Here is a 25000-nt window from a genome sequence, read left to right on the forward strand (position 1 = left end):
GAATGCTAGATGCTACGGATACTCTTTGATGTTGCCAGAAGTCTTGGGGGGGGGGAGTTAAAATAAAATGTGGGGGACCCTGTACCATCTGCTCACATCTAATTCCTTTGCAGAATATTAATCCTCTTCATCTCCACTATTCAACAGAGATGCGCTTAGCATATTACTTTAAGCCTTTAAAAAAATAAAGTAAAAGGGGGAAGTTTAAAGGTCTTGGCACAAAAAGCAATTTGACAAATGAGAGTCTTAACTGTCTACACTAACTAAGGAGGTTTTGTGAAAGTGGGTTTTTTACACTGTAAGAAGTATGAAACTCTAATGTCTGGCATTATTCACTGACTGCAATAGTCTGACAGTTACAAGGGACAGGGCACCTATAAGCAGCAACATCAGGAATACTCTGTAAAATCAGAAACAGTTTAAAATATTATTTGAAATTGACCAACAGGTCTGGTATCATGATGCACTTTACAAACAATAATAAGAATTAAACTCTAATGCCTGTTACTACCTACAGATTGTAAGAATCTGTGATTTACAAGGGCAGGGCCAAAAATAAGAATAGACACTGAGGACATTCTGGTAAACCAGGGACAAATAAGAAGTATCTTAGTGTGTGTGTATTTGTGTGTGTGTGTCTGACAGTGTTTGTGCATGTGAGTGAGGGTATTTGAATGAGACTGAATTATGGGTGCCTGTGCCAATGTCAGCCAGTATTGACTACTGCCGATTTATACTCATTGTAATTATAGGCAGTTCTGAGACATGTAAATTAGCTGACAGTGAGGTCTTTTTGTATTGTGACTAAAATGTCTCTGAATCACATTTTCTTGTATTATAGGAACAGTCCCTTTTGGATGCAGCTCTAACCACTGGTGGTCTTGCTTGTTCTGAGTCCCCAGGAGTGTCCTTCAGACAGCTGTGTTATTATTAAGTACTGTGCTGCTACTTCTGCTAGAAAGTGATGTTCTTCATGTTTCATTGGTGCAGTCATCACTTGTGGGTTATCCCTGCTGGGTAGCACTTCACTCAGAAACTTGACCGAGGAAGAAACTGTGTATCCTAGCAAGCATGTGTCAAATGGGATACATATTTGGGTTTGGTTGAGGAATGCCCTTCAGTGGTATTCAAGCAGAAGTAAATGTAAAGATTCTCTCCTGGCCCTGCATAGCTTTAGTCTATATATGTTTTGACAATACATCTGAGGTTAGACATAACAGAATATTTTTAATACATGTGTTTAAAAGTGCAGATAACAGGTACCTTGAATGAATCAAATAATCAGAAGTAGTGGGAGACTTCAGAAATGCAAAAAGGACAATAAGAGATGATTCTAGTGAGAGCAGAAGGAAATGTGACTCAGACAAGCTATGATAAGGAAAACAAAATGATTCTAGTGAGAGTAGATGAAATTATTACTGACAAGCTATGATAAGGAAGACAAGAGATAATTATTTTAAGAGCAGAAGGAATTATGACCCTGACAAGCAAGGAAGCCAGAAAACATAAGCTCAGAATAAGGTAGAATGGGCTCAGGATAAGGAAGGCAGCAGCAGCTGTGCAGCATATCACCACGGCACTGCACCAAGCTTGACTGCAGACCATGTCCCTTCTGTTGCTTGTAACATAACTAGTCATGCTACCTACTGCAGAGACACTTTTTGAATGTCAAACCTACTCTGCATATTGGAACTTTAATTGTAACCCATGTATAGCAGTATTGTCATGCCAAATTGTAAGTAAAGTCGGTTATACCTCCCCCCCAAAAAAATAGTATATTGTAAGACATACAAATCTACAAATAATCTGGTTACCAAACCGAACCTACTTTTATTTCTTCCAATTTTCTTGTCTCATCGTTGAGTGGCTTTAACGTCTTCTCCAACTGCTTTTTCAGATGACCCAGAGACTGTTCAATCTTCTGCTGTAAAATGAAAATAAATTGTGAAGACAGAATTTTACAAAAATAACTTGAAATGTACAAAATGCCTTTTAAATGATACAGAAATAAACAGAGATCATAATTTTTATGGTAGAGCTACTGTATTTGCTATCTTAAAGTACTTTACAAGAAAGGGGCTGATACTAAGACACTGAATCAGTAGCATGCCTGTGTGCGTGTATGCGTGCGCGTACGTGCGTGCGCATGGTGTGTGTGTGTGTGTGTGTGTGTGTGTGTGTGTGTGTGTGTGTGTGTGTGTGTGTGTGTGTGTACATAGATAACATGCATACATATTAACATGCGTATATGGATCTACTTCACATAGTCAAATTTTCCCTTACCTGAAACTTAAAAGGATGAGACAACTTCACCAAAACCTTATTTTCACAAACACAATAATTAGGTATTAACACCCTGTATGCTAACAAAATGCTGATGCATCAATGCCTAATAACTACATTTTACAGAAACATTTGGCACTGCTGTTAACCTGCACTGATAATTGGCTGCAGAGTAGTAAAAGAAATAATAAATTATTAGAAGCACTGAGCAGACGAGAGATTCTGTAAAGAGTGCTTTTACATTGTCGTGCATATTGGCTGCATATATACCAAAGACTGAAACAATTAAATGGTAAAAAAAATAAAAATGTAAAAAACAATTTTTTTAATAAAGAATGATTTTTACTGAGTCACTCTAAAAAGTGAAAAATAAGGAAAAAGAGTGATAACTTTGCAAAAGAAACACACAGAAGCTGATTTCAGAAAAGCATTCAAGGTTGGCTAACAGAATCCATCAAATCCAACCTCAAATGCTTTTCTGAAATCAGCTTATGTGTGTTTCTTTTGCAAAGTTGAAACTCTTCTTCCTTATTTTTTACTTTTTAGAGTGACTCAATAAAAAGTATTCTTTATTAAAAAAAAAAACATTTTTTATATTTTTATTTTTTACTTTTTAATTTTTAACTAAAATATAACAGTAATTCTATAATTAGCTGTATAGAATTACTGTTGTATTTTAAACAAAAGAGTGGTTGAGGAATGTAACTTTTTTTATTAGAATCTTTGATGCATTTTCATTCTCTTGCCTATTCAGCAATGAGCTGTTTAGGGTGCTGAAGTACAGTTTACTGCATAATGATTGGTTCCTACTGGATGTGCATCTTCATTCTCTTGCCTATTCAGCACTGAGCTACTCAGGGTGCTGAAGTACAGTTTATTGCATAATGATTGGTTCCTACTGGATGCGCATCTTTCTCTTGCCTATTCATCACTGAGCTGTTTAGGGTGCTGAAGTACAGTTTATTGCATAATGATTGGTTCCTACTGGATGTACATCTTCATTCTCTTGCCTATTCAGCACTGAGCTGTCCAGGGTGCTGAAGTACAGTTTATTGCATAAGCTACGTACAAAATGAATTCATATCACAACAGCCACTATTTAAATGCAAGACAAACAATGCTAGAATGAGACAGCTGACAGCCTAAAAGATCATGATACAACTCATGTTTATTAATTTTATGGGATCCATGGCTAAACTTAGAAACACATTTTAGCAAAGCACAGTACATGTAAACTAAACCAATTAAATAAACAGTGAAATCACATTACATCAGAAATGTAAACCATTAGCAATGTTACCCAAACCACTAAAGAGCACAACATTAAAATGTATCCCAACAAACTTCACAACAAACCCAACACACACACACCAACAGATATCCAACTTAAACATAGATATTCACCTTTTATATTTCAATGTCCTGTATGCTGTTTACCAGAACCAAAAGTTTCTCATACTTCAATGCTTTTGTTCTGTTACTTGTATTTATTATTTACACACAGTTCAAACTTACAGCAACAGCATCTGTATAAATAAAACGCTTTCCAGAATAGACCATAAATACCATGAACACAATGAAATTTCACACGATACAAAAAAACACATACACATATAACAGCTGGTACAACTACAGACAGCACATGCACACACGCGCACACACACACACACACACACACACACACACACACACACACACACACACACACACACACAGACACACACACACACGTGCGCGCAAAAGTCCACATCATGTAAATAATTCATAAAAATTCAAACCCACAAGCTCAGCAAAAGAATTAATTAAACATTCCATCAGTTAATTCATTCAGTGCTGTGAAATATTATTAGCAGCACACAAACTGGAGGAATGGACCACCCAGGTTGTAGACAGGACCCAGACAGCCAAATATATGAACCGGATGCATTCAATTAATAATATTTTTATTATTTCAATTATTATTGAAATATATTATGTACCACACTAAAACATGTAGATTTCTTTCTGCTGCACCATAAATACCAGAAAATTAAGGGGTTTTGCTTAATTTAACATATTTTGATGCTTTGTTTTTTTTGTGCAGTAGCTGCAGTTGCCTTCTTACACCCAACAAAACATTGCAGTGCCTATAGTAATAAAAAATGCTGGATCTCAGAACACATTCACCTGTGTAAAATAAGAAGTTCTACTATACCAGATGTCTTATAACACTGGAATTTTTTGCCTCGTGGTTCTTTTGTACTTGGCCACTGAGGTGCTTTCTTTCTGTAAATATTCCCCGTGATTTAATAAACTCCATGTAAGTCCTGCGCAGAGTCTACACTGAGTGCATTTCTGTATATGATAATACTTATCACATGGCATCTCTCAGCTTTGCGCCATGGATATTAATGATGTGTGGTGTACTTAAGCACGTTTTCATGGCTTGCCCCAGTGTTGCTGGCTGCAAAACCTGTATACTGACTGTGGATTGTTCCACACAACCTTTTAGTGCCAGTAATTTAAAAAGCAACCATGGAAGTACAAAACAGAAATGTTATGTCATTATGTATTGACCACAATCTTCAGTGATTTCACAATAACCTACACATGTTACAAGGAACAGGCCAAAAATATGATGCGAATATCTGGACATTCTGCAAAACTATTCTAGACAGTCTCCCTTTTGTGTTTTAATTTCTGTTTATTATTTTTTTCCTGTGTTTTTGCAATGCACCCCTTGGCATAAACAGGTTTAGCTGTGCTCACCTGGTTTGCATGAAGTGCAGCAGCACACAAACTGGAGGAATGGACCACCCAGGTTGTAGACAGGACCCAGACAGCCACACATATGAACTGGATGCATTCAATGAATAATATTGTCCATTGCACAAACACGGTAAGCAGCATTGCGCTATGATTAAAAGTGAAAACCTTACAATAACTAATAAGATAGGAGATATCATCTCACTAATCCTGTGGTACCAGATGTTAAGTGTAGGTGTGGAGTGCAGATGGTGTGGGGTTCTAGTACAGGGTGTGCAAATTTTGTTTTAATCTTTTGAGATTGCAGATTATAGCAATTAAGTGCAACATACATAACTGTTTTCTCAACCTTCTTGTTGTAAAAATTGTAAGTGTAAGAGAGCTGTATATATTGTATATTTGACTAGGCCATTTACACAAGTGCCTGTATAACTAATAAGCTAGAAATTGCATTGTTCACCACTGTTGTGCATCTCTTACTATCATGCAAACATGGTGCCTGCCAGTGTGCACCCTTGCCTACCATGTTTGCATGATACTAAGAAATGTGCATCATTTTCAAATGTTGCAAAACCAAAGTGTGTGCACTCTCAGTAAGAACGAGGCATGTAATAGGTGGGAAACAGCAGCATATAAAATGCAATTGGCAGGAAATTTTCATTAGAGATTGAGCTAGAACTATAGTAGGCATGTCTGGAGTTGCTGGATAGGGTGCGCACTTTTGAGCACAGTGTTGGGGTGTCCAGTAGTCCAAGATTTTTGTTGGACTCCTAGTTAAAGAACATGGGTCCAGCAGGTTACTGCAGCAGGACTATTCAGGCTCAAAATATAAATCTGAAGCCTGGACTAGTGTGGCCAGGGCCTTAACCAGTGCAACAGGTATCCCCCACACAGGTGAGCAATGCAGACATCACTTTGATGATCTCTGGAGGAGGAAGTGGGATACCCTCGACCTTTGGATCATCGAATGTCAGGGAGGGGACACCCCACAGATATGAAAGCATCAGTTTCAGTGAGCAATTGTAAGAGTTAAAAGGTGAATATTTTATTAACCATGAAAGTCTGACTTGGAATGAAGCCACTTTTTAGTGGAGGCCTGGAGAGAAATGCTTCAGATGCATGTCTTTATAATGTGGGAGGAAACTGGAGCACCCATAGGAAACCCACACAAACACAGGGAGGACATACAGACTCCACACAGAAGGCACTCCAGCCAAGAATCGAACCAGAGAACTTCTTACTGTGAGGCGACAATGCTACCGCTGCACCACTGCGCCACTGTATAGTCAAGACTGGTATTCATAATGCTGTTCTGTTCTGTTTTTTCCACAGTTCCTAAGGAGCAAGACTCGAATGTTCAGTCCCAAGCCGCACGTCTAGTAAGGATGTGAAAAGCATGTGGTATGTACGCATCAGAATGATACTGTCTAAATAGTATTTTAATAATAATAATAATAATCTGAATAGTAATTCTGTAGCATTAAAAGTTAGGGATAGCCTAGGTGGTATTTAATAGAGCTGGATCAAACTGAGTATGCATATACCAACTGTAAAATAAACTATGCATGCCCAAGTCTGTAGCACAAAGCAATCGCACCATATTCTCAAAATAACAGTGAGCATGAATCTGTAAACTGTAAAAGGAAAATATGCATGCAGTAGTCTGTAGGAAAAAAGAACAGTACAGTATTTTAGGTCAATTATTAGTTGTGGATTCAAAAACTACACTTCCCAAATATACAATACTGTTAGGTTTTCATCATTATTGGAATGTAACTTCATATTTCTATACCAGTGGCACAAATGACCTTCAGTAAACTGTAATCAGTATAACTGGAACATGCATATGTGAAATATAGGCACACATCAAGGACTGTTGGCTACAATCTGTACTATAGTGTGCCTCTGTTATAAACCGGGTAGTCTTAAAAATAAGGAAGATAATAATTCTATCAATGCTTTGTATGTCACATATGAAGTTACTGATGTTCTCCCTTTCTTCTCTCACCCCAACCCTTTTCTCCCATTTTTTATGTTTTTAATTTTTGTTTTTCCCACAGCACAGAGAGGGGTAGTACTGTCCTAGGAGATCCACCTGCCGCCACTCCAGCGGCTACAGCACCTCTGTCCAGCACATCTGGTGCAGAACCTGGTAGCACCCCCTTTTCCACCCCTGCACTACCTGGTCCCTCAGGTAGTTCTGTCCCAGAGGATAGGCCTGTGGCTCTCTCCAGGAGCAGTAGCAGAGGGGGTGAGTTTATCACCCATGATGAACTTTCAGGGATGGTACGTAGGACTGTGCACTGCACTGTTGGCATACACCTATGTTGGATGGAGCACCTGCTCTCCATCCTCAAGCAAAGCACCCATAGTAGGTGCAGACATTGGGCACTGCAGTCAGCGGTGCAGTGAGGTGACAGTGATGACAGTCCACTGGGTGAGGACCAGATTCTCACTGTCAACCTCCTCAACATGCATGGTACCAAGATTTCCCACCTTCTCCCCATCCGTGGTGTTCACTCACCTCATGTGTCCTTCACAATCCCTGTCTCTTGTCTTGTTTGTCTTGTCTGTCTGCACTTGCTTCCTCATTGCCCAACTTACCACACCCAGCCATTCCTACAGCCCTTCCTCGACATTCCTCTCTCTCTCTCTCAAAAAAAGGGCACCTATCCCACAAAAAAAAAATTGTCCCATACATAGCTGTCCATTTCACACGTCTTCATGATACACATGATTCTTTCCAATTTTCTGTACAGCAGATTGTGTTGTGATCACCCCTCTCTCTGGAGGTGACAGTCCAAATTCAACACAATTTGTGCATATAGTTCATATTTTATTCTAGAAGAAATGTATAGCTATGCTTCTTTCCTACATCCATCCTGCACATTCCTGCCATGCTTTCACTTTGTCAACCCCTGCTTGCTCCCCATTTCACCACTTTCCTGTCTTCCCCATGAAGCCAGAAACTGCTATATGTCTCATTACTTTCAAACTTCTTTCTGTTATGATATCCCATTTCAAACATATGGTGCTAAACTGATGGAATGCAGTGATCATCATTACTTTGGAGAGGTATCAATGTGTGAATCTTTGAGGCTTGAGGCCTACTACTTGCTAATGGACACATACAAGTCAAATAACTCAGTGCAGTCACATGTGACATTAATTTCTATACAAATATGCCACTTTGTAGTTGCTTACTGTTCCAAGTGATGAAATACAAGGACATGTCATAATATTATAGAATACAGTACATGTTCAGGACTTACATTGTAAATGCAGCAGTTGACACAGTGTTATTTCAGGGATGACTGTGATGCAAGCAGGACACATCCAATCCATAGGGAAGTAAAGGCTGTGGCTCTGAGTTGAGGTCACAGGGTTCCTATATTGCATCCCTGTAGCACTCTACAATCTCCATGTCATGTATGTTTTTGTTAAGTTAAATGTGGCCTGTAAACTCTTTTCTGTCTCGGCCTAGACCTACTGGCAGCTGCAGCAGCATTACCTGCAGCTTGTAGCACATACAAATGGAGATAAGCAACAGCAACTCCTAACATTCTGCCTGTGTAGACTTTCTGTGTCTGTACTCCACTACTTTTGAAATCCACAAGAAAAACCAGCCTGCCATCTAAATGGTTTCTTTATAACTTCTTGAATAGCTCCACCAGATTGGTTGATTAGCATGCAGTTCAGCTGCTTATGCTGTAATTAGCATCTCTGAAACACAACCTAGACAGATGCAGTCCATTAATCTACTCCATTATAAAAAGGCAAATGTGTAGCTAGCCAAAGTGATGGTGGGGATACTTGCGACATGTTCAACAAAACAAAATGTTTCCCAAGCTATCTTTATAGAAGAGTATTGAACTCCAGCAGGTATGCTGTCATTCTTTTACCTGCATAATACATATTCTGCAATATGTTAATGAATAATGTGAAGCAAAGCCTTTTACACTGTTATCTGTATGCATTAATTAGAAGTGTACAGATTGCATGGCCATGTTTGTCAAGCCATTTCAGAGGTACAAATGATTGACAATACTTGAAAATAGTAAGCTGTGTGATACATATGCACAAATGTTTCAGGGAGAGATATTTTCATGCATATTTAGCATTTCAAATGTATTTTATTAGGAAAATGGTTCATGTGCCTGCTCTTTAGTGGGTGGGGGAGCAAAAAGAAGTTAATGTTACATCACAAACTAGAAAGAACTATTATTTTGGGGTGGCACAGTTGAGTTACCTCTATGGCACATACAAGGATATGTTGCTGTTGCTAATCTCCTTGTTTTGCATCCTGCCTGTTAGTATTTCACATATGTCGTATGCGTTATGTTTTTCCAGTGGATACTACTGACTGCCTAGCTTAACTGTTTTGTCTAGTAACATTTACTTTGTAGTTATGTGATAGTTATGTGTATTATCATTCTGTCATTGAGGTGCAGACCCCCTTCAGTGAGGTAGAAAACACAATCATAGTTGATGGGCACCATCAACATGCATTTTTCTTCTTGGAAGGGGTCATCCCAATATGCCAGAGAGTCTAAGAATATGGCAGAAAATTGCTAACATAAATGCCGAGGGCAGCCATGGCCATACTTATGAGCAGATGTGCCACTGACATGCTTACATCTGCACCGAGGCATGCTGCTGCTGTTTCCCGAGACCAGAGGGTAGCCGGAGGTGGGCCTGCTGCAGAACCACCTCTCACCCTCAATGAGGAATTCCTGGTGAATCTTCTGCAAGGACAACTCACAGCAGAGTGGCCAACAATATGTAATTGAAGTGGATGCACCTCCTTCTCAGTCCCAGGAAGATCTTACAGGTAGGCTTTGTTATATGACCAGTTCAATACTGCTGTATAGTAAACAACTGAAATAAAAGTCACTTCTATGTCACAGGTTTTTGTTGGGGGAGGACTGAATATTAGTACAGTGATAAGCCACGTTTGTGTTGAAGTGACACGTCATGCTAATTGAGAGGAGAACATGTAGTACCTCCTGTCTTACTGTTAAATGTGGCAATATTGGCCTTACCTCTTGCTTAACTTATTTCAGGACCATCAGGAATCCAGCCATGTAGGCCTCCCGAAGTTGGTAAACCAAATCAATTTTTTTTCAGTACTGCAGATCAATTTCTAGAAATATAATGTGTTAGTTTAGGCCTGTTGTGTGTATTGCTGTACTGTTTGTAACAGTGGTAGCAGTGTTAGTTGTTTAGCATATATTGCACCATAGTAGTGCAGTTATTACTCTATACTTGTGTTTATCCCTCTTTATCACAGGGGATTATGACAGCGGGAGTGTGGGCCCTGTGCCACCTGATGTCAGTGTCTGATCAGACACTGATGATGGTGGTGAAACTGAGGCACAGTCAGTGGGTACAGAGGTTGAGTTTGACACAGAGGTTGACATCCAGCCACCCCCTTCTTTTTTCCCTGACACAGCCAGTAGGCCTACGCCTACCCAGTCCACTGAGCCCACAGATATAGAACATGTGAAGGGCAATTACACTGAGCAGGGAAGTGTGGCTATTGTGGCTTCAGTGCCTGTTGAGTCTGGCTGTAGCCAAAGTGTTGGTGAGGTGCAACACAGGAAGGTTGATAGGGGTGCTCAGAGGTGGCCTGCTGTCCCTCCTCCACCTGCTGCAGGTGTCTCTTCCCATAGCACACAACATATAGTTAGGGCCATCAAGGAGGCACAGGCATGAGGCACTCCTGACAAATGTTCGAGGTTGTGAGTGTGGCACAATCTGACATGTGTGACTGCCTCCAACATGTCACCATTTCCTTGGATTGGATGAATGATACATTGGAATGAGGGGTGTCTATGATGGATGAAGGGGTGTCTGTCATAGAATGAGTACTGTCTGTGATGAAACATCTGCTGGGAGGAGAACAGCATCCTTGTCAAAGTAGGACAGCCACATCATCTGCTGATAGCTAACGTGGCCATTCCTGATCACACTTCCATAGTGGCAGTACTTCCACTGGTCCATCAGTGAGTGTGATGTCCACAACCAGACATGGCAAATCATGGGGTCGTGGTCTTGGACATTCTCATGAAGGGAGCATGTCCAGCAGACACTGGTCATGCTCAGGTAGCAGCACTCCATATGACCTTGGGTGTGGAGGTGCCAGTGCAACTCTTGGCAGAGCCAGTTCACATGGTCAGATGTGACAACAATAAATTGCCACCTCTACCATGCATGGCTCACAACTTTCCAACATACCAAGATGTAGAGCTAGCTCTAAGCTTGGATGTGTTCGTGCAGGCTCTCACACACCACTTTCACATGGAAAACCCCTACAGACACACACACAACCTGCCTGCTTCCCTTTCTCCCTCACACACACTCACCAACCTTTTGTGTCAGCCTAAGCCTCCTGCCCCCTCAGCACCCTGTGCAGCTGATGATAACTATGCCACATCTCTGTTTTCTCTCTTTTGGATTCAGGGATACAAAAGCTTTGTGTCTGATGCACAGGGTGCACAGCTACATTAGTGCCTAGTATATCTGCATTTGTCTTGTTGAACTAACAATCATACCTGTCAGTTATATTTGTCTTGCCAAATGATACAGTTTATAGCATTATCATGTCAGTACTTTCTAATTTATTCTCTTGTCAGGGTTGTGAAGTCAGGAACTGCAATGTGTGTTATTACTTTATAACTTTTCTCTTTAATGTTTTCCAGTACATATGCATGGTGCACATCATAAGAGACTCCATCACATTCAGATCTCAGGATTGTATAATAGCACTGTAGTCAAACTCATCAAAATATTAATACAGTATAATGTTCTCTTTTGCAGGAACCTCACCAGACACATGCAGCAGCTGACCAGACCACAGAGCTTTCTTATCAAGATAACACATGGCCTACTAACCATAACATGATGTACATGGGTAGATTAAAAGACATGTCACTGCCATCTGTCTGGTGTCACCTTACATTGTAACTGTTATTCTAAGCCTACTACTTTTGGTTTAAGCAACTGGGCTTCAGGCCAATTGTCTTATGTTAAGAAGGTTTGTAGTCTACACTCTGGTGGGAGTAGAGGGTAGCCTCTGCCTTTCTGAGCTGGGAATTACTGGTTGAATGCTTATTGTGGCTATTGTTCTAAGTCTCTTTGCTATGGTTTAAGCACATGGCCTCCAAACCAGATATTTTACATTAGCAAGGTTTGTGGTGTAGACTCTTGTGACAGGGGAGGATAGCCTACACCCTTCTAAGCTGGGAATGATGGCTTATTGTGTCTGTTATTTTGAAAGTGTCTTAGTTCTGGTTTAAGCACTTGGGTTCCAGGGCACTTGTTGTCTACATTCTTGTTGGAGTATTCTTCTGAACTGCTGTTTTATTTTAAACTGTTTGTTCTTCTGTTGTGATTGCAATTTCCTGCACTTTGGATTTCTAGTACTTCTGCATTTTATACCATAGGCTTGATTCAGACTTGCTGAATCTATACTGTTTGGTATCACTGGAGCACTAAAACGAGACCTCTTACATTAAGAAGGCCCACCTGCACCCTTGTGGCAAAACCGTGCAGCCAAGAACCCATCTGAGTTGGGAATTGTTGGAATAAGGCTCACAGTTGGCCTTTCCCTTTGTTTACTTGTTTAAATTAGTTTAACTTCACTTGTATTCCAGCATTGTGTTTTGGGGTGCTTACACTCAGTTTACAGAGCTTGTACTGCTGCCCTGCAAGCAACTCAGTTGTGCATTGTAAAACATTGATACATTTTTCACCCTAGATCTCCATAGAATAGACATGTTTTGTTAGTCTTACACCAAAACCTGGTCCATCTAGCTCATGCCCCATTAGTTACTACAGTATATGCCTTCCATAATGGATGGACAGGTTCACACCATCAACGTGTGAGAGCTGTATATCTGCTATGAATTTGGAATTAATTCTCTCACATAACAAGCCATATATCAAACGTTGCCAGCACACACAATTCACCTGTTGCACATAAGCTCACAACACATAAACTCCCATACTTGGAGGTACTCACTAGAAACCTATACCTTCCTGTACAGTGTTTAGACCCAACAGAATCCACTATATATAATAATACACACACACCAGTGTATCAGCCAGTAAGCCCCTCAGGCAAAACACTTCAAAACCAAATATACTGTTCATAACCAACTTCATAGTGAGAAACACAGATGCTCCCCTTGCCAGGCCGGATAAGGAGAAGGTCACAGTCAGCTGCCTGTCAGGCACCAGGGTCCATCAGATCACACATGCACTCAAGTCTCTCAACAACAAGTACTGTTATGACTCTGTCATAGTCCATGTTGCAGTCAATGACTAGAGACATATCTCACTGTACTATATGAAGGTGCTTGCCTCCCTCATAGTGGCCTTTTTAGGCAATGTCAGAACAACTAAAGTCCCAACATAAAAGAATCCACTACAGACAAACTGAAGGTTATTCTGCTTAATGCAAGGAGTGTAAATCAGAAATTGCACTCGCTGGAAGAACTCCTTACCTTGGAAGATGCCCATGTCTGTGCAGTCACATAAACATGGTTCAAGGCCACAGAGAGAACACTGGCCATGCAAGAATACAATGCCTTCCACACATTCACACATCAAAATGAGTGTGAAAGAACCAAATTGTATATATCTTCATTAAAGACAAATACACCACAAGACATGTCAAAGAGTATACTGCCATAGAACTACTCCAAGTCCAACTAACTGTATGTAAATTTTCCTTCCATATCATTGTTAGCTACAGGTCCCTCACCATGAACCACAAGTACCACTCTGCCTACTTGGACCTAATTGAGTCACTCACTAGACAACCAAACACCTTTGTCATGTGTGATTTCAACTATCCTGTCATCGATTTGGAGTCATATATGTTCACAAGCATACTCACCCTAAGGTTCCTGGACTTTGTTAATACACGTGCTGTGTAACAGTTTGCACCCCTACAAGGGGCTTGAATGTCCTTGACTTAGTACTGACCAAGACAATCGGTCTCTGCACTAACCCCAGTGTGTTGGCCCCCCTGGTCAGGTCAGATCACAATTCAGTCTCATTCACATTCACAATCATACTCAACACCCCCTCAGGAGCAGAACGCTTGAAACATTTATCCAAAGCAAACTATAGACTTTTAACCAATGCTATAAAGAGTTGCAAACCCCCTGCTACCATTATCAACAATGACTGCCATACAGAGGTGTACACAAATGGTCTGTATAAACAGTTATACAAATGTAGAGTTGGCTGGACATGAATGGATCAAAACAAGTTCCTCACAGAAAGCAAGCCACTCTGGTGGGCATCAAGCATACATAGGCTATACAGCAACTGGAAGAAAGTAATGTCTAAGAACAAGAGGGAACTAACTCAGCAGAGAAAGGACACCCTACACAACTTGAACAAGAAAATTAGCTATCTTGAAAAATCTTCTAAAGCCATGTACAAATCTAAAGTAGCATCCCTAGCTAAAGATAATCAGGAGGCATTCTTTAGCTATGTCAGAAATCTAAAAGTGAAGGCCGAGCTTTGTGCCAAATTGTAGTGGATGGTACCACTCATACTGACCATGAGGACATTGCCAACCTGCTACCAGACAGTTTGGGGCAAATTTCACCCCCCATTCCCACCAGACATACCCCAAAGCATACCTGTCACCAGTTCTCTATCGAGTAACCTCCAATGAACCTAAGGTGATGTCTGTCTGGGTTCCAGACCACTGTTTGATCTTGCCCTGGTGGGATGGTTGTATATGCAATAATCTGATATAGCTGATTACATCAGCATTGTCTGTTGAGCATATGGTAATAACAGTGTCCTGCATGCTGGAGTAATAGGATCTCTGTAATGTCAGGTAACATCTTTCTCTCTCTCTCTCTCTCTCTCTCTCTCTCTTACACACACACACACACACACACACACACACACACACACACACACACACACACACACACACACACACACACACACACACACACACACACACACACACACACACACACACACACACACACACAGTTGACTGCAGTGAGAACAAAACCCCTAACTATCTAAGTACACAGACTACAGAACACAGTAGTGTACACAAGCACCATAACACAATTTTGACTTTTGCATGTCTACAGGTCAATATATAGTGGATGACATCAGCAGGCCATGTGGGAGAAAAAAAGGTTGGAGAGTGGCCTAATGGTTAAGGTGTTTGCCTTACAAGCACAAGGTGCAGGGTTTGAGTCTCACAAGGGATAATTGGCTAGGCTTAAAATGGCTCGCAAGGGCAGTTAGCTTAGTACTAATCTATGAACCTATGAACAACCTATGAACATACTACATAATACAAGAATTAATGCAACACTTTATAGATGATGACATCAGCAGTGTCTGTTGAGGCTACCATAAAAGGCTCACTGTAAAGTCCAGCAACAGATATCACACACACAACCCCATTTGACTGCAGTGAGAATAGAACCCCTATCTATCTAAGCACACATGTGCCATGACACAAGTCTGATTTTGATAGGACTGCAGGTGACCTTATAGCAGATGTCATCAACAGGCCATGTGGGAAACACGAGGTTGGGAGGCCTGCGTGAAATGGATGTGTAGGCTTGTGCAAGTCTACAAAAAACTGGCAATCCATGCCGCTGAAGAAGTAACTGTGAGATACACACTTCTGCGTAGACACACACACACACTTGACCACAGTGAGAATAGAACCCCTACCTGTCTAAGTACAGAGACTACAGAACACAGTACTTAACACATGTGCCATGGCACAAATCTGATTTTGATAGGACTGCAGGAGAACTTATAGTAGATGACATCAGCCAACCATGTGGGAGACAAGAGGTTGGGAGGCCTGCAAAGGCACATTGCTTCATAGTGCCATCTGAGGCTAATAGCCAAATAGCTGTAGGCTGTTTAAAATTCTAGCTGTGTAGCAACACAAGTACCCTTATTGAGCATCCTTTGCTGTTTGAATTCTCCAGAGCAAGGCTATGAGCATCACCAAGTGGCCCTATTCATGCGTAAGCACACAGCATTATAAATAACACTTTGTATTGTGTTTGATATATATGTGGATAAAGTAATGAGACCCCAGGGTTGTAGTGCTTGTTTGGGGTAGTTTGGGGGGATGGATGTATTGTAAGTATATGACATATAGTCATATTGTGCCCTAAGTTTGCAGTGTTTCCACATGTAGTTTTATGTCATATAAAGTAACTGGGCAATAAACACCAATAATAAAATATCATATATACAGTTCCATAGCACAATGAGCATTGGATTTGCACGATGGTTAACAAAGTGTACATGCATGTGAGATAGGCCTGTTTGCACGTAGGGAAGCAGTGCACAAACAGAAGCCGCATTGCTAATGTTTCACAGTGCTACTATACACCAGTCCTATCTGTAATCCAGGACATCTTTTTGTGATGGCTAAGAGCATTAATTGAATGTATCCATTTTCTATTTTTGGGTGCCTGCTTTCTAAACAATCTGTTTTTTCCTTTTTTCTGCAATATTGTGCTTTGCCAAACAAGATAAGCTTAGCCAAACTGTTTTTGGGATGTGGTGCATCGCGCAAATGTGGAATTAAAAGAAGACAAAGAGAAAAAGATACTAAAACTAAGGGACACATATGCAATATATGTAAAAGCACACTACAAATTGATAATACACATCACAAACTTCTACATATATCAGGATTTGAACCCTCACACCAATACAGATTCAGAAAAAAGGAGGGATGCCTTAGTCCTCTTTGGCACACAAACAGCTTTGCATCAGTGAAATGAAGTAATTCTTCACATAACCGACTGCATCAGAATGCACACTGCTGTCAAACCATCAGCTGTGATTTGTACATTTAATTCTCTTTACTATATTTGGACATAGAGCAGATAGTGATCACACAAGCTGTCATAATTATGCTTACAAATGTATAGCTCTGACTTACCATTCTGTGTCTCTTAGTCATTCATCAATTATCTAACACATGCAGTGTGTAAGCCATCCATATCACTGGCCTTAACATGTGAGAAGATATTAACAGGGAATAATATGATATGCAGTTGCCAACAAATGAAGTCCAGGTTGGATGGCACAAACACACATATACTGTTCTTTTGGGGGCAGCTTAGCTGAGTTACTGTCATAGTGAGAACAAGGGTACACTCCTCTTTTGGGGGGAGACAAAGCTCAGTTACTGTTATGACACAAACAAGTCTGAAGTCTGAAACTGCAATGTGTATAACTACTTTCTAACTTCTATCTTTCATGATTTACCAGTACAAAGGTATGGTGCTAAACTGAGACCATGCAGGGAAAATCAGTATTCTTCAGAGATATGACTGTGTGAATCTTTCATTTCTGAGGCCTACTAATTACTAATGGACAAATATAAGTAAAATAAGTGTCTGGTGTGACATGCTAAGGTACTTTCTGTACAAATCCACCACTATTTACTTGCTTACTGTACCAAGTTAGGAAATACAAATATATGCCATAATAGTATTAAAGAATACACTCTAGGTTCAGGACTTACCTTGCAAATGCAGCAGTTGACACACCTTTAGTTCAGGGCTGCTTCTGTCTGATGCAAGCAGTACACAATGAATACATGGGGAGGTAAAGGTTGTGTGAGCTGCCTGTCATCAATTTTACTAAATATATGTGAGTTGGAGAAAGGTACTAGGTCCCTAGTGGGTCAGTAAATGTGCTATGCATTGTCTCTTAGCCAAAGAAAGGGCATACTGAGCATGCCTATGTCTGTCCACACAGACAGCAGCTGGGGGTTCCTCCTTTGAGTTCTCCTCTGACTGTGGCTGTGGTGACCTAGGCATTGGTGAGGGGATGTGTGCTCCTCCCCTTCTGATCCTGCTGCAGCTGTTTCCATAGGATCAGATTGTGGAGCATAGCACATACTGTGAATATTTGTGTACATGTGAGTGGATTATACTGCAGGGCTCCACCGGATATATCTAGGCACCAGAACCGTGACTTCAGAAGCCCAAACACATGATCTATGATTTTTCTAGATTGAGCGTTTGCCTCATTATGGCATTCTTCCATGGGTGTGTGTGCACTTCTGATGGGCATCATTAGCCATGGTTCCAGAGCATAGCCAGCATCCCCAGTAAATGACCCTGTGGGGTGTCCCCCCTAGCAAACATCTGGTACAGTTATGATCTGTGCCAGATATGGAAATCATGATAACTGCCAGGGTTCCCAGCATACACATTCAAGGTAATTCTCTGGGCATTACACATGACTTGGCAGTTGATGGAGTGGTATCCCCTGTGGTTAATGTAGATTCTACCCTGCTCACCAGGTGATGCCTTAATGTGTACATGAGTACAATCTATGTCACCCAGTATTCAGGGTAGTGCGCTACATGGTAAAACAGTTCCATATTGCTGGCACACTCTTTATCACTATGGGGGAAAAATATATGCTCATTGGCATGTATGAGCATAGCATCCAGAAAATGGTGAAGGATCCCGGAGGCTGATGCCTGTGATACACACAACATGTCCCAAGTTAGTCTTTGAAAGGTACCAGTAGCTAATATTCTAAGGTCTATGTGTACCATGTTTCCACTGGGATGGGCTCCCCTCCTTTGGCTTTGGCTTTGAGATGAGGGTAGCAGAGCTCACAGAGATCTTGTAATGTGTCCCTGTCCACTCTGTAGTGCTCTACAATCTCCAGCTCATGTGACACCTGAAAAGTTACCCTGAGCCTGAACACTCTTCTCTTTCTCAGCCTAGGCCTATTGGTAGCAGCACCAACAGCACTGGCTGCAGCTTCTAGCTCATAAAGATGTAGAATACCTGCAGCAGTTCCTAACATTGTGTCAGTTAAAATTTCCTTGTCTCTACTCCAGTGGTATTGAAAGATATAGCAAAAACCAGGATGGACTCTACATGGATACTTTATACATTGTTGAATAGATCCACATTGTTGGATTGGTTGATTAACATGTAATTCACTTGCTTATACTGTAACTAGCATCTATTAAACACACGTGTTGCTTGCTCATTAGTGTGCTATGTGACCCTCTGCACACCTCTGCACACCTTTGCACTAATAAGGTAAACAAAGGTAAAATTGATATTTCCTCCCTTCTCATGATATTGTGCAACCATGGACCATAAAAAGGGAAGGAAAGGTTGCACAGCCTGTAGTTAAACCCAGGACCATCTATAATCCAGCCCTAACACATACATGTGCTGCCACAGGAATAGGTACATAACAGCTCAGAGACACCTGCCATTCATTCCTTTGTTTCTCATGGTTGCACTAAGCACAGTATTGCTCAAACAATGGCAAAGTAAAAACAAATAATTAAACTGGACAGAGACCACACATTTTAACAACCAAATAATGAGGATGACACAAAACTTGGGAATTGTGCACTGCTTCTATACACTTTCACCCTTCACAGCCCTACATGTTCACCTCTGCAAGTGTAATCTGGCACATCCCCCTGATTTCAGTATTCACTGTTATCAGGTATTCAACACGAACATGTGGATGTGCCTACATGAAGTGAACATCCCTATGTGGTTACTCTTTTTTGGGATTCAACAATTCTAATGAGTTTTGACCTCATTTGCATCTTCACCATGTTGACGGCCCAGAAGCTACGGTTAGTAAACGTGTAGGCAGGGAAACTGCACAGGAGCCCAATGTTGTGACAGAGGAATACATATTTTAATAAAATGGGACTGAAATCCATCAGCTACATAATGCATATGCTTACATTACAGTATAATAGCCTGTTTCATGACATAGAAACATTTTAGCAGCCTGCTTTACTTACGAGTATATTCTTCATTTGAGGGTGGGGGAACGAAGCTGCATTTATGTCATGGCACTTAAAAAGATATTTTTATATTTGTTACTCTAATTTTCTAGCAACCACCCTATGTAATTAGGTAATAATATGTGCGGTGTTACATGTTAGGTCTAGTTCTGTACAAATGTAAGAGCCTTTACTTGTTCTTGTTTCTGTGTAGACTCTTTTCCATGGTTGTATTTGATAAGTTTTGGAATATATGGCCAACACGAACACAGAGTCTACACAGTTGCTTTAGAGGTTGTTGAATCTCTCTACTGTGTTGGTTTGCTTCATTAGCACAAAATTCAGCTATTTATGTTGCAATTTGCATGCTGTGAAAGTTTCCGTATTTGCGAGTGACTGCGAGCTGCTATGTGCAGTTTACTGAATCTAAAACTTTTCGCGGCCATGAGCACATTGGGCCGCGATGCTCATGTGGTCAAATTATCATGTAGATTTTATGGAATCCCCCGATTTATTATTTTAACATTTATATAATATCATGCAGCATGTTTAAAAATACAAAGACGTGCAGCCCTTCCAAGTGCAGTATAACATAAGAATTTACAGATGCAAAATCATGCTCTATTTATCATAAACAGGAACGCTGAAAGGTGATGACTCATAGTCAATGCTCCTATGTTCTGTTAATCATAATAATGAAATTCTCAATAGTTCTTTACAAGTTCAAATGAAATTCGCTTCCACTATGAGTAGTTGAAAATCAAACTCTGATAATTGGAATCACTTGAACTGTGATCCTGCCCTCAATAAATTTCAGTGAAAAACAAAATGCAAGTATTTTTGCAGTGGGGCAAGCCCCTCTGCACCCCTGATGTAGGGTGCAAGCACCATACACCATTGAACTTATATATGTATATATATACCAGCTCCACAGTCATACCAGGTCAGAAAATGAAGAATACATACATAATGTGTGCTGAAGCTGATTTTGTTTAGGAAAAAGCTATGAATATGTGATAAAGAATTGTATAATAATTTATATAAAGCATTCCACGCTGATAACACTTGGGAAACAACAGTTTTATGCATATCTTTCTGTCAGTTATTCCATGTATATGCTAGATGGTACAATTTCCTCCATTACAATTATGCAAAATACATTTGAAAAGTCTGCAGCTTCATCTGCCTGAAAAGCAATAATTGTGTTTTTTTTTCTTTTGTCATCTGGTGCAAGAAAGAGAATCATCAGTGAAGGAAGCTTGGCACCTGTAAGCTGTAGGGTCCAGACAGTTTTCCATTGAATAATAATAGGGCTTTGCACAAAGAACATGACACAGTTCAGTTATTTTACATAGTCTGTTTGATGATATGAGTAACACTTTCTATGAATAGGCTGAAGTGCTGTATGTGAAATAACAGTAAGGGCAGTGTCTAACAGATTGAGCAAGGCATCATTTATTGAGGGCATTTATTAAGGAGTACACATAGGTTCATAGGTTCATAGATAGATACTAGGCTATCTGCCCGAGGGCATTTATAAGCCTAGCCAGAGTGTGTTGGCTTTCACCGCCCCATTGATTAATTAACTGATCCTCTGTCAAGCAGAGCCAATGAAGTGATCCCAGGGGTGTATTTTCTGTTACACATCCACTCATCAAGGTTTCTCTTGAAGAGTGTTAGTGAGGGGCTCTGCCTGATGTAATTTAGAATTTTGTTTCAAAGCATGGGGAGTCTCTGTGACAGGAATCTATCCCTCCAGCATGTTCTATTTATTCTTGTGGTGAGGTTTAGCTCACTAGAGCGCGTGGCTCGCAGTGACTTGGATTTTCTTAGGTCGAGCATGTCCAGCAATTCCGAGTTGGACATGGCTTTGTAAGTCAGGCAGAGATCACCTCTGAGTAAGCGATATGCCACTGAGTACAGCCGGAGTTTTTTCAGTCGGGCTGCATAGGACATATGTTTGAGACCAGTAATCCTCTTGGTGAGGTACTTTTGTGGTCTTTCCAGCTGTTGGAAGTGTCTTATGAGGTACATCCCAAATGGGGCATTGTACTCTATGATGGGTCTAATGAGTGACGAGTAGAGGGACACTATAACCTCTTTATTTCTAGATGCGAGCCCTTTAGTAATTAGATGGGCCACATAGAAGGATTTCCTAACTACTTTGGCAATATGATTGTCAAAGGAGAGATTACTATCTACCTGGGTCCCCAGATCTCTTATTACCTCTTCTGTATTAAGAGGGCTGCCACCTATGTGGTAATTCATGGGTGTTTTGTTTTTCTCAAATGGGATGACTATGCATTTTTTAGCATTTAGCTTGAGGCCATGACTTTGACACCATGTGTCTGTCTCAGTAAGGCCCTTTTGGAGGATGTCTGTGTCAGCCAGAGAGTCAATTTTGGCTCCCAGTTTGCAGTCATCAGCGAACCTGGTTAACCATAGTCCTCCTGTGTTTGCCTGTACTTCTGAGAAGTATATGCTGAACAGTAGGGGTCCCAGGACCGAGCCTTGCGGGACACCACTCGTGACTGGTTTAGAGTCGGACCTGGAGCCCGCTATTCTTACCGTGTGAGGTCTGTCTGTAAGCCAGTTGGCAACCCATCTCGTGACACAGGCATTTATGTTCAGGCTGGTGAGTTTTTCTGTAATACCCAAGTGGGGAATGGTGTTGAAAGCCTTGGCGAGGTCAAGGTAGGCTGTGTGAATCACCTTTCCGATGTCTATGGCCTTGGTGACTATCTTGAAGAAGTCATCTAGATTTAGTAGGCATGATCTGCCCTTAACAAAGCTGAACTTGGTCGGGTCAAGTGTTTGGAGGTTCCCAATGTCTTTGTTAATGAGTTCCATGATGATGCACTCCATAGCCTTGCAGATCAGGCTAGTCAGGCTTATGGGGCAATAGTTACCAGGGTCAGTTGTGGCCCCCTCCTTTGTGTAGAGGAATAACCGTTGCTGTGCACCATTCTATGGGCATGTAGCCTGTGGAGAGGCTGAGGTTGAACAGCGTGTTTAGGTGGGGGGTTAGTTCATTCTGTAGTTCGTGCAAGATGCAGCCTGGGACACCATCTGGTCCCACTGACACTATGTTTTTGGCTTTTGAAAGGGCTGTTTTCACCTGTGCGCCTGTGATTTTTGGGACACTGCACTTTTCTGGTATTGTTGTGGGCCTTTTTGGAGGTGAGAGGAGGGTGAAGTTTGCACTGAATCTATCTGCCAGAATGTTGGCAATATCAGTAGGTTCAGTATATTTTGTGCTATTTTGCACTAGTTCAGTGCATATCTGTGAGTTGCCACTTAGATTCTTAACATAGCTAAAGAAGGCTTTGTGGTTATCTTTTGAATCCTTGGCTATTTTTCTTTCGAAGTTAGCCTTGGATGATTTCATGAGGGGCCTCAGTTTCTTACTGATACTGATCAGGGATGTCTTTCCTTCTTGGGATTTGCTTTTTTTCTGAACTAGTTTCCTCCTTCTATTGTATAGCCTGTTTATTGCAGGGGTCCACCAATTTGGTTTCCTTCTCTTAGAGGAGTGAGTCTTGGTTTTGCTAGGGATGGCATGATCCATGCATCCTTGTAGGTGCTCATAGAGTGCATTTGTAAAGGTTTCTGCATCTTGGGCAGCGTTATCCTTTAGCGACGGGTCTGTGAAACTTACCACCTCTGTCTTAAGTAAGGTGAAGTTTGCTTTAGAAAAGTTTTTTACTGTGGTTTCCTTAGTTGGGAGTGGTGGTGGGGTGTGGACAGCCAGAGTGATTAGTTTATGGTCTGATCTAACCAGTGACGGGTTGACCTCCGGTGTGGAGCACCTGCACCCATGTTGGTGATAACCAGGCCCAATATGTTTTCACCTCTGGTAGGGGAATTTACCAGCTGATCCAGGGCATTTGAGTTGATGAATTCCAGGAAGTGCTGGGCCTGGGAATTTGTACTCAAGTAGTTTTCCCAGTGAATGGTAGGGTAATTGAAATCCCCCAATATCAGGGTGTTTGGTAGGACCTTCATGTTTTCCAGTGTCTCCAGAAAGGTGGAGTGGTGGTCCTGGGTCATGGAGGGTGATCTGTAGCAGACCACAATTTGCATTGCAGATTTGCCCAATGTTAGTTGCGCATGGATGATCTCAGAGGTATCATGCTGCACTACTAACCTGGAGGTGTAGGTATCCTTGATGAATATGGATACACCCCCTTATTTTGTGTTTCGGTCTGTGTTCTGTTGCCAAAATGTGTGGCCCGGTAGTGCTGGGGTGCTCTCTGGAGCCTTGAACCAGGTTTCAGTTACTGCACAGATGTTGACGTTCTCCATACTGAGGAGTGCTTTGAGCGTGTGCATTTTGAGATTTAAACTCCTGGCATTGAGTAGCATAACCCTCAGTTTTTTGTTAATTGTGCTGTTTATGGAGGTGACTTTTGAGCCTTGTCTAAAAAAGGCACTATGGGGGTAGCAAGAGCCTTGGCCAGTATTCGAAAGCCTAGGAGTGACAGGTGCAAGCCATCTCTTGTGAAGCAACGCGGCTTGTCGAGCATGTCGTCCCAGGCTGACAGACACTGGATCCCCTTTGAATAACACCAGAAGCTTAGCCAGTTGTTGAAATTGATATTTTTTTCTTTATACTGAGGTATCATTCTGGTGAGGGCAGGATGCTACTCAGGGTCAGGGTCATACCAGCCTGGGCTACATGATCAGAGAGCTCTTCCACGTCTCTTTTCATGTAGTCCAGGGAGGTACGTCTCAGGTCATTCACACCAACATGAACAATGACAGAGTCATATTTGTACTTGTTCTGGAGTGAGAGTGCTTGTGTTATGTGGCAGATTCTGACTCCCGACAGGCAGCTAACAGCAACCTTCTGCTTGTCCAGCCTCGTGAGTGGGACATCAGTGTACCTGACTATAGCGTCACCTATTACTAGTGTGTTAGGTATGTTATTTCACCTTAAGGGCTGTGATTGTGCAGCACAATGATTTCATGTTTTATGTGTTGTCTGGTTTGTGACCGAAAGTGCAGGTTGTTTGGGTGTCTGCTTTGGAGGTCTCTGATGCTTTTGCAGGTTTTTATTTAGAGCCTCCGAGTATGATTTTGTGTATTTATGTGTATTTTTGCCAGTGCTGTTTTAGTAGGTCTGTGTGTGGCTGGAGTTGTGGTGCAAGTGTTAAC

At 41.2% G+C, this 25000-nt stretch overlaps 1 protein-coding gene across 1 annotated transcript in view; it reads right to left on the minus strand.

Moving 5' to 3' along the window:
- Positions 1-25000, minus strand: part of LOC122812162 (E3 ubiquitin-protein ligase TRIM39-like) — a 230563-nt gene that overhangs the window by 202868 nt on the left and 2695 nt on the right. Inside the window, exon 2 of the mRNA XM_044084483.1 lies at positions 1829-1924. Within this exon, the coding sequence (XP_043940418.1) occupies positions 1829-1924 (96 nt within the window). The remainder of the gene's footprint in view (positions 1-1828; positions 1925-25000) is intronic.

Source organism: Protopterus annectens, chromosome 9.part0 (assembly GCF_019279795.1).
Source record: "Protopterus annectens isolate FY-2018-M chromosome 9.part0, PAN1.0, whole genome shotgun sequence".
Classification (NCBI taxonomy): domain Eukaryota; kingdom Metazoa; phylum Chordata; order Ceratodontiformes; family Protopteridae; genus Protopterus; species Protopterus annectens.